An 11,427-nucleotide genomic window follows, 5' to 3' on the forward strand; every position below is an offset into this window, starting at 1 on the left:
AGAGCTCAGTTTGCACTTTTGTACATACTATAAAAACAAGGCATAGAGAGGCAGTGTGTGTGTGTGAGGTCTAAGGTGTCCCTGCTCTCTCTGCTTCTCTTGTAGTTACCTACAGGCCCAAGCGATCTCATGGCCTACTGATCCCACAATGCTCAGCTCCACTCTCTGGGGGGGGGGGGGGGGGGGGGGGGGGGGGAGTTAAGAAGCTAAAGCAGGGGTCTCAAACTCAAATGACCTGGGGGGGGCGCTGGGCCACTTCATGTATTTAAAAAAAAAAGAGAGAGAAAAATGCAACCGTTCGAATTCTCAACATTAACAATGTATTCATTTATTTGAGGGACAATCTATTTTTTACATTAACAATTTATATGTTTATTTGAGGGACTTTGTTTTCTTTTTTTTAGGGACAATGCACATTACTAAATTAGGCAGTGTTCATTTTCAACTGTCCCTTGGAACTCCAGCTAGAATTAGAACTGATCATAAATGTCACTTGACAGCTCAGTAATCCGCTCTGCCACTGTGTTGGCTGAGAGGCTGATGTTGCTTAAGTGACTTTTTTTTCCTGGACAGACGATATAACATATAACAGAAGAGTATTGGCCAGAATGACATGAACATTTAAAAACTTATTCAGCGGGTATCTTGCATATTGCGTTCAGATGCATTGTAATTTATTTATTTTTTGCAATTCCATCGCGGGCCACACAAGGGGCCCGCGGGCTGTGAGTTTGAGACCCCTGAGCTAAAGGCAGTGCCATGCATGCGTGTGTGTGTGTGTGTATATGGACATTTGCTGGTTTAGTTAAACACTATGGAGAGACTATGATTGTTAGAGGAGCTCAAGCTAGTGATCTAGGCTTCTATGCTGCTGGGACTTCAGGGAACCAACCTATGGTCAGTATGCAGGCTATATTAGGTGGATAGGCTAGGAGGTCAACAGGCTAGCAGTTAGCGGTCCCCTCTGCCATCCATCTAGAGACACCTAAACTAACCTCACTCTATTCTTTTCCCTTTTCCTCTCCTCAGTTAGACTCCTTGCATCTCCCTCAGGGGTGAAAGTATTTCAGTGGAGTCACGATCTTTACACAGGTGGTCCACAAGAGAAAGAGAGGGGGGCAGGATAGCAGAGAGAGAGAGAGAGAACGAGAGCGAGAGAGAGAGAGAGAGAGAGAGACACACAGAAAGAAGGGTATACAAAAGTCAAAAGCTCTGAGAGAACAGTGTGCCAGAGAGCAAAAGAGAGAGTGTGTGTGTGTGTGTGTGTGTGTGTGTGTGTGTGTGTGTGTGTGTGTGTGTGTGTGTGTGTGTGTGTGTGAGTGTGTGTGTGTGCGCGTGTGTGTGTGGTCCTTGAGTTGCAGTGAACATTGGTTAGCGTCCAAGAGCGAAGCTTCAACTGTGAGTTCCATTCACCACCATTGGCCCGGGCCTTTTTTTAGCGAGCGATCCAATAAACATACAGCGATAGGCTTCCCTGAGTGGAGTGGGCCAGTTCTATGAGAAGTTCTGTCAGTCCGACACCACTCAACAGCGCCCCCTCCCCCCTTTCAGTCTTTGAGACACATTTTCCTTTTATCATTTTTTTCTCTCCATTACCTGCCTAACTTTCATGAGGACTTCATGAGTCAAAGAAGGGTTGATCATTGCAGTTCTACCCCCGCTCCCCTCTCCTTCCTCACACTGTTCAATGTCACTCCAGGGCTGCAGGTTTGACATACAGGCACTTATCGAAGCCCCATCGTCCTGGGTGGCAGGTCCCCCCGAGGAGAGAGTGACGACTAACTGATAGGTGGGGGGCCTGAAGGCAGGAGATGTGCTACTGGGGATGGTGGGCTTAGCATCTGGAGCTGCACTGGCCAGGTGGGAGGTGAACTTGGAACCAAGTTCCAAGAGGGAGCCTCTTCCTCCCTCCCTCTGATTCCAACCCCATCTCAGTCACTGTGCCTGGGTCCGAGCGACCCCCTTCTCCCCCCCGGGACGCGTCCCAAAGGAACACTGATCCAAGATTGAGGATCGGCGGGAGTCTTGACAGAACCAGAGTTGGGCTGTGTTTGAGGTGTTAGTTCATACGTGTTGTTGAGCTGTGCTCCCCAGTTCACCGGAGGTTTCAGGAATCTTGCCAAGTTTGTCAGTGTGGGAGCGGGATTATAGAGGGTCCATTTACATGTTCCTGCACCACCTCCACTGGTGCTGGAGCTTTAGTGTTTTGAGCCGTGTGTCTCGCTCATCAGCAGTCTTTGTTCTCCAGAGACAGCTGTGCGGTGGCACGATGCAGCTCGGCGCTCACCCTCCGGTGGGAGGCCAGCGGCGCGGCTAAAGAGCTCGTCTCGTACCCCAACGGGGGCGGACTGTCTCCTTCTCCGCTGCCCGTCCCGTTCTCCTCCGTCTCCATCCTTCCGTTCCTCTGCCTCTCCCGTTCTCGCTCCTCCTCCTCCGCTCGCACCTTCTTGTCGTCCGACTCCTCCTGCGACGAGGCCTCCATGCGCTGGTCTTCGCTCCAGCGCCTCTTGAAGCGCAGCTTCAGGGGGATGCACTTGGTCTGGGGGGCCGTCTGAGGCGGGGGCGTGCTGCAGTCGCCCGGCTCGCCCGGCTCACTCTTGAGGGTGGGCGGGCCGCGGTGCGCGTTGGAGTGTGCGTGGTGCTGCGCGGTGAAGAAGGGCATGAGGCCGGGCGGGGGCGGAGCGGGGGCTTTGAAGACGTCCTCGTCCAGGTCCTCGTAGGGGTGATGAGGCGGGTGTGGGGCTGCGGCTGTGCCGTTAGCCAGGTGGGGCTGGTGGTGGACAGAGGTGCTGTTAGCCAGGTGGGGCTGGTGGTGGACAGAGGTGCTGTTAGCCAGGTGGGGCTGGTGGTGGACAGAGGTGCTGTTAGCCAGGTGGGGCTGGTGGTGGACAGAGGTGCTGTTAGCCAGGTGGGGCTGGTGGACAGAGGTGCTGGAGTGGCGGGAGGAGAAGAGGTCAAACTCCTCGTCTCGCTCGTCCTCGTCGCTGATGTCGGTCACCTCCACTTCCTCCTCTGACTCGATATCAGAGATAGGCTCCACCTAGACAGTCACATAGGGAGAGAGGGACATTTTAGTCCAGTGCAGTCTTAATCTACTCTAAAGACAAAAGCAGGGTTCATTTTTTTGGGTCCATACTTTTTCCAGACCTTGATCCTTGACTTGTTTAGAAGTTTTGGTCTGGTGTTCAATATGATATAGGTCAGGGGTCCCCAATTAATTTTCACCAAGGACAACATTTTGCTGAGGGCCGAGGGCTGGGGGGCGAACAGCGCGGGCCCCCGACCAAAGGTCAAAATTTGGGGCATTTGAAGACAGATTTAGAGGAATAACTCATTTTAAATTCACAGTTGTGATGTCATTATTCAGTCTAAAGCCGTTTGGAATCGCTCTGTCGCTCTGTTTAAATAGCTCGTCAACAGGCACAAGAATTGACGGACATCTGGGGGCTATAACGTTACGCAATGTCATGATGTTTGTCCACTACGAGCCACCGTAGTTGTTTACAAGCTAAGCCTATCAGCGTGCTCCTAACGTGAGCTCTATACCGGTAGTACAGACTTCACTTCGTGTCAGCTGTCAGCCTGTCAATCAGCTGTCAATGCGGTTTGTTGCCAGACAATAAACCAGCGGTTTGTTCCAAGCCAGTGTGATCCTTGACTCACTCTCACACGGCAGCCAATTAGCGTTGATTTTCTCCCTATCGCTCTGTCTCTGTCGCTCGGACGCCCAGCGATTTTTCTCCCGGGCGAATATACGCTCAATCGCTCGTTTGCATTGACTTTGTATGTGAACTCGATGCCAGCGAAAAACTTTAATAGGTCGGTGTGAACGCAGTCTTAACACATTGAGTGCCACAGCGCTTCAGTAAAATTGTCTGGAGCCTGTGCCAGATTCACTTCCATTCAGTTGAAAACAGCTATAGAATTTTTTCTATTAGGGCTATATGAACAGGGTTGGACTCTAAGAAACATTGGACACTCCTACTTCTTTCAAAGAAGAAATTTTGTTTCTAGACAGTTCCATTATGAAATGACAGCCTCTGAAAAAAGCGCACTTTCAAGGGTTTTCTGCTGTCTTTTTTTACTTTTCGAAATAAAGTCACTTTTATGAATACTCTAATTTCAAGCGCTGGTGTTTTCTGATGTAGTGACATGGTGTGGTTCTGTGTGCAGCCTGCGTGCCCCCCCCCCCCCCCCCCCTCTCCACCCCGGAGCTGCGGGCTCCTCCCCACACTGTCTTCGCAGCCTCAGTTTTTGCCCCGGGCGGATTTCAGTGCAACGAGGAAATGGCAGGCGGGACTGAGGGAGAAGGTTTAGCCGTTCGGCTTCGGGCTGCCTTTCTGGCGGGTGGTCGTGTGGAGGGGCTGTGTGCAGGCGGATAGACAGCGGCGGAGGAGCTCAGTTGTGGGCTCGGATCGCAGCCAACTGTGGCTGCGGACAGAGCAATCTGTGTGGCTCTGGCTGCAGCATGCGTCGGTGTCTCTCTGATCACAGCGTTCTCCGTTTTCTCCTGCACAAAGTAAAGGATCTGAGGTGGGTGGCGCAGCTCCCGTATAGAGTTTTAAGGTGGCGCCGTGTGATCCCTTGAAGGGATTCATGCTCACTGGCTGGGTACGACCTTAAACAGCAGAATTATGGAATAATATGAATTATGATTTTAGGACGTCCACAGACGTCCTTGGCACTCCTCGTTACATTTTTTTAGGACGTGCACAGACGTCCTTGGCACTCAATGTGTTAACCACCAATATTTGATCCTTTTTTCACTCACTCCTAAAAATCTAGGTTAGAAAAATATATATTCTGGGTGCATGATGGGGACCCCCGTTCCTACTAGACTAATTGGGAAATGCATAAAAGTGTAGTTACTAGCCACTTTCACACACAGATCCCTATTGCCGTTCAGAAGGCCCGCAACGCCGGCAGCGTTGCCACAGAAATTGTTTTCACACAGAACCAAGCAGCCCCGCCATATTTCCCCCCCGGAGTGTGCTTTCAGATAGCATCCACCCCTCCCGGGGGAGGCACGAACCACCATGGGGCGCTGAGTTTCCATTATTAGAATTAATCAAAGTCCGACAAATTAAAATGAGCGAGGCTTATGAGGCTTACTAATTCCGCAACATTTACCGCTTTCACAGCCTGTGTGAATGGGGCTACAGATGACTGCTTAAAGGAGGACTACCCCCCAGATTTCTGGCAAAACGGCATTCTGCTTGATTGGAAAAAACAAGGAAAGAGGCAGAAGAGAATTACACCCAATTGTTAACCGCACTGAACGGTGCGCTGTTTCTGAAAATGAAACAATAAAAAAAACTATATAAAAGTTGTATCAATTTGGTCATTCAGTGGCGTTTTACTGCCATGTAAAGTAACTAACGTTAGCCGCTAGCATTAGCCACAATAGCGGATTACCCATAATGCCTTGCGTTATCCCAGCACCCAGGAACGGCTCGTGCTTTATTTAATGCATAAAATAAAGCTGATAATATACAATTGATTCCCATTGAAGCACACCACGTGAAAACACCGCCGTGACGTAACGTTGTACCAAATCGGCCATTCATTTGAGGCAAAATGTTAACTTTTTCCTTTTTCCTATAGTGGTTATTTGCATAAAAAAACAGAATTTGATTAGGAAATGATTATATCTTTATTTAAATAATGTGCTTTTGATAAAAGAAAATGTAACTCAATTTGTAACTTGTGTTACTTGACAAAGTAACTGGTATAATATTACTGAAATCCTAATGTAATAAGTGATATTACTGAGATACTGCTAAAAGTAATATATTACATGTAATATGTTACTTTTGTAATGAGTTACCCCCAACACTGCGGGCCACACAGGGGGTGCTCGTGGGCCCGCCGCTATTTGGGGAACCCTGGTATAGGTCAGGCGTTTTCAAAGTGTGGGAGAGTGGGCCTCCGCTTAGAAAACATATAGACAGCTGCCCCCCACCATTATAATTGCCATTATTACTATTATTGTTGTATGCTCCACTCGGACATAAAACGAGTTCCAAAAATGTTGTAAACATCTTTATCCTATATTCTTTAAGATTTTAAAACATCTTTATCCATCTTTTTTTCTTTTCTTTTTTACACATCTTTATTATAACTAGTGGGATACATGTTGCCTTCTCTGCACGTTTGGTTCAACCCCTATGTACTGTGTGCTGCAGGCTGGCCAGCACAGACAGACAGTTCCCCAGACCCATAAATGTCATAAATTAAATTGGTCAGAAATAGCTCCCCAACAGATACAAAAACATGAGCATATACTGTATGTGTTTGATGTACATACAAAGAACTGCCGCCATGGGATTTGTGAAACATGCGTTTCTCCTCTGACAGCCTGAGCTCACCTCGCCTCAGCAGACAGCCTGAGCTCACCTCGCCTCAGCAGACAGCGGGAGCTCCGCACGAGTTGTCTCGTGCCCTCCGTGGGAGGCACGCCCCACACTTTGAAAACCGCTGTTATAGGTCATATCGCTGTATTGATGAAGAATGTTCTTCATGGCCACAAATATCAGAATATTGTGAAATGATTGGTAGGGTTCCTACTTCATACATGGTTTCCATTTAAAAATGCAATATTTTTCCCAGACCCTATGGCCTATGTTCTTGAGACTGAATTTGATTTTGGATGGTATTTGATATAATGCATGCTGACAGTGGCTGGGTAATAAATAGCATCCTAGTTCACATGTCTTCCATAGTCTCTGTTAACTTCCCCGTGCAGCTGTGAGAGGACTGCACAGGTGAAGGTGCAGCTGTGAGAGGACTGCACAGGTGAAGGTAAAACGGGCGGTGATATTTGGGGCGGTGGGTCTCACCTTGATCTTGGGCAGGCCTGCGCTGTTGAGGGACTGCGTTGACGAGGAGCTGGAGATCAGGCCTGAGCCGCTGGCTGAGCTCAGGTCGCTGCCAAAAGACAGGGAGGAGCCCAGGCCGGAGGACATGGACCCCGAGCCCGAGGACAGTGAGCTTTGCCTGGGGTTGCTCTGGCCCTGACCCTCCCTCTGCTTCCTGCCCAGCGGCGGTGGCTGCAGCTTGAACTTGAAGGGAGACATGTGCGGAGAGTCCTCGCCCAGGTGGAGCGGGTGGTGGATGGGGTGGGAATGGGGGTGAGGGTGGGGGTGGGCAGAGTGCGGGTGTTGGTGGTGGTGGTGGTGAGCGGAATGCGCTACTAGAGACGGGTGGTGGTGGCGCTCTCCTCCCCTCTCTCCTCCACTCCCTCCTGCTGCTGCGGCCGCTCTCTCTCCCCTCTCGGCAGCAGCTCCTCCCCTCTCTCCGGACAGACCGGCCTTGTCGGGCGCCGGCCGGTGGGGCTGAGGGATGACAATGCTGGGGTAGTGGAGGAACGCGCGGGGGCTGAGGTGGTAGTTGTACACTGACTGGGTGTGGGCCTGCAGGTAGCGCTTCATGTCTTCCGGGTTGAAGGAGAAGTGGGAACCCAGCATGGGGGACAGGGTGGGGGAGGGACTGTAGGGGAGGTGAGAGGAGGGGGTCATGGAGAGGGCCGGGGACAGAGGCGGGGCTAAGAGGCCGGCTCCGCCCGGCCCGGGGAGAGGGGACACGGGGAAGGGGGACAGGGCCTCCGGGTGGCCTCGGTGACCCACGGGGCCGCGGGAGCCCGGGTGGCCGCCCGGTCCTCCGTACATGCGGAACAGAGTCTCGTGAGACAGACGGGGATGGATCATGCTTCGGTAGCCGCCTCCTCCTCCTCCTCCTCCTCCTCCTCCTCCTCCACCGCCGCCCGGCCCTCCTCCTCCTCCTCCTCCGCTCACCCCCCTCTCTCCTCCCCTCTCCTCCCCCGCTCCCCCGTTGCCCTCCTCGATCTCCGAGTTGACCGAGGTGCCGTCGCTGCAGTCGCTGACCGAGCCGCGCGCCATCCGCCTGGCCACCGCGCTGAACACGCCCCCGGGGCTGCGCAGGTCCTCGTTGGGGGAGAGCACCTCGGAGGGCGTGGAGGGAGGGAAGCGGAAGTGGGTGCCCGCGCCGGTGGGGACAGGAGGGGCGCTCTGAGGAACACTGCTACCTGGAGACGAGGGGAGGAGTGGAGAGAGGAGAGGAGAGGAGAGAGGAGAGGAGAGGCAGAATGATGAGATAATATATAGCCTTTTGCTGTGTAATCCTATGTAATCTAGCTATCCTATTGTAGGATTAGGTGATGTCTGAACACACACGGTGATGTCTGTCTAGGCTTACCAGTGGAGCCCATGTCGATGAAGGGGTAGTTGACCAAAACCAGCTTATTGAAGTTGAACTTGTAGGTGAACCTCTTGCCTTTGGTCTTGTGGAGGATCCGCTTGTTGTAGTAGTACCTGGGAGGGAGCAGAAAGTAGGCATCGTCAGTAGGGGTGGGAATCGCTGAGTAGCTCACGATACGATATCGTCACGATACTTGGCCCTCGATAACGATATATCACGATACTGCGATACTGCGATACTGCGATATATTGGAAGACGATACATCACGATACCTGTGTAACAAGTGAAAAAAATACCTCTGAAGGCAAAAAATCATGTATTATGCATTTATTAGCAGAATTGACATGAACTCTCTGAGTTCACTCACTCACTCATACCATTTTCGATACCACGGAGGAAAAGTTACACATTAAGTCTTTTTATTATTACTATTAAAACAAGAAAACCTATATAACCTACCTACCTACCTATATAATTTCTAAAAGTAGATATTAATGATCAAACATTTCCATTCATGTAGCCTACAGTAGTTATGTTTTTGTTTCAACTACAAACATAAATAAAGTCAACTTGAAACTATGTTTCAACTACCACACACAGCATAATATTTTAGCCTGTTTATTAAAAAAAAAAAAAAATTAAAAAAAAAAAAAAAAAAAAAAAAAAAAAAATAATAAACATATCGATACTTGGCGCCAGTGTATCGATAACGTATCGCGGGTGGAAATATCGCGATAACGTGGGTATCGATATTTTGTCCCACCCCTAATCGTCAGTATATGAAAGGGAGCTAAGGGCTCTGTCTGTCCCACTGATGACATCATCAGTGTGTCATCAATTCACACACACACACACACACACACACACACACACACACACACACGGCTATAGTTCAGTGATGATGTCACTGATGAGATGGGGAGAGCGAGAGGGAGACATTGTGCGTGTGCCAATAGGGCAGGCAAGTAAAAAGAGTAAAAAGAGTCCAGTCCGCACACTGCTTAAAGATGTCTCCCAGACTGGATTTATTTCAGACGTTTGGGTCTCACGACCTTCTTTAGAATGAAGACTGAAACGTCTGAAATAAATCCAGTCTGGGAGACATCTTTAAGGACTCTCCCCTTTTTTACCTGTGATTGTTGCTTATTAAGCTTAATTTATACTTATTAGAAAGTGTCGCTCAGCACATGGTCGCAGACGAAAAATAAAGTGTTGCTCATGGTGTTGCATTTATACTTCAGTGAATGTTCGCCTCGGTTCAACGGTCACGTGACACTCGAACGCTATAAGTGCAGACAGCCAAGAGAAGAGAGCACAGTGAAACCACCTCGGAGGCAAGATGTAACGTACTTGGCTGCAGCCGCATATAAACGACACACAACTCACCTCCTCAATCGTTCTTTGTGATTTTCACGAAGTCATACATCAAGGACAGGCTGATAAAAATAGCGGGGACACGTTCATTCATTTCAATCGAGTGAAAACCAAAACAAGGAAGTCAAGCGTGTGCCGTCTATATAGCCAATCAGACTTGCGCGACACATCGTGACGTAGTCAGCGACACTAGACATTTCACCAGGTAGCAGACACTGCTGCTCGCCGACACTTGACAGTGTCGACTCAAGTCCTCATTTGCGTCGGCGACCGTTTCAAAAGTGTCGGCAGACAAAGCACAAATTGGGCTTTAGTCCTGCACCTGCACGCTCTACTTTTCATCTGAATAGGGCAGGCAAGGCCACACAGCAGCCGAGCTGCGAATGCGAGCTGCAGGACTTGAGCGCGCATAGTGCGTGAGATGCCTAGTATTATAAAAACACACTACACTCACACACACAAAATACTTTGCACCGCATAAGAGTCATATATTTGGAAGTATTTTGACAAACATGATGAAATGACTGTGCAGTGCAGGATATGCAAAGTTAACCTTGCAAAACATAAACATAGCCCAATGCTTAACCACGTGCACATACAGCACAAGGAGAACACCAACAGGAGCATATCTCCTTATTGTGGAGCCAGAGTCTACAAGCCACCATCAGAGAACAACAGCTACGAGGGAGGACAAGCTGTATGAGGACAGGCAGTGAAATTGAAGGCTGATTTGGAAAGTCCCGAAAGGTGGCTAGCAGTTAGCAGCTAACGTTATTGCACGTAACACTTTTTGGCAGAAGATCAGACGTAATCAGTGGATTTACATAACAGTGATGATAAAGCAGTATGGATTATACCACACATGTATTGGAAATGAGCCTTCGCTTTTTCCACAATTGCCTAATGGAAAAAAGCGTTAACCATCAAACCACCGGAGTTTACTGAGGTAGGCTAACAGCTGCTAAGCTAACATCAGATCACTCTATCCCGGTCCGTCCGTGATAGAGTGCGTCCATGCCAAAACGCTAATGTTGTGTGAACAGCCTCTACACAGCAGATCACCCCTGCTCTGTCATTATTACCATAGCAAGAGATATTCTTACAGGCATATGGCTAATGCAAAATTAACTGCAAACTTGGGTTCGGCTTGGGTTGAGTTTCCACACGATCACGATTTTAGTTTTCACCATCAACAAGAACAGTGAAACATTAATCTAATTGAATATGTTCACTACAGAATATTCCAGATGTTGATTTGAAGTGTTGACGTGAAGAAAAAGAACGTTGTTCTTCAGACACACGCTCACATGCTTTAATAAGCAGGGCTCTTTCATGTCACTCCCCGTGCTAATGAGATATTACAGAGTGTTGTATGACATCCACACAAAGCAGACCCAGAGGAGGAGGAGGGAGAGACCCAGAGAGGAGAGAGGGAGAGACCCAGAGAGGGGAGAGGGAGAGAGACCCAGAGAGGGGAGAGGGAGAGAGACCCAGAGAGGGGAGAGGGAGAGAGAGAGACCCAGAGGAGGAGGAGGAGGGAGAGAGACCCAGAGAGGGGAGAGGGAGAGAGACCCAGAGAGGGGAGAGGGAGAGAGACCCAGAGAGGGGAGAGGGAGAGAGACCCAGAGAGGGGAGAGGGAGAGAGAGAGAGACCCAGAGGAGGAGGAGGGAGAGACCTAGAGAGGGGAGAGGGAGAGAGAGACCCAGAGAGGGGAGAGGGAGAGAGAGAGAGACCCAGAGGAGGAGGAGGGAGAGACCTAGAGAGGGGAGAGGGAGAGAGAGAGACCCAGAGAGGGGAGAGGGAGGAGGGAGAGACCCAGAGAGGGAGGAGGGAGA

General features: G+C 49.8%; 1 protein-coding gene across 1 annotated transcript in view; it reads right to left on the reverse strand.

Moving 5' to 3' along the window:
- Positions 1-225: 225 nt before the first annotated feature.
- erfl3 (Ets2 repressor factor like 3) overlaps positions 226-11,427 on the reverse strand; it is a 29,449-nt gene continuing 18,247 nt past the window's right edge. Inside the window, exons 2-4 of the mRNA XM_083661408.1 lie at positions 8,215-8,330; positions 6,840-8,044; positions 226-3,040 (exon numbers count right to left, since the gene is read on the reverse strand). Of these exons, the coding sequence (XP_083517534.1) occupies positions 2,228-3,040; positions 6,840-8,044; positions 8,215-8,330 (2,134 nt within the window). The 3' untranslated portion in view covers positions 226-2,227. The remainder of the gene's footprint in view (positions 3,041-6,839; positions 8,045-8,214; positions 8,331-11,427) is intronic.

This window comes from Poromitra crassiceps, assembly GCF_964638095.1.
Source record: "Poromitra crassiceps genome assembly, chromosome: 26".
NCBI classification, from domain to species: domain Eukaryota; kingdom Metazoa; phylum Chordata; class Actinopteri; order Beryciformes; family Melamphaidae; genus Poromitra; species Poromitra crassiceps.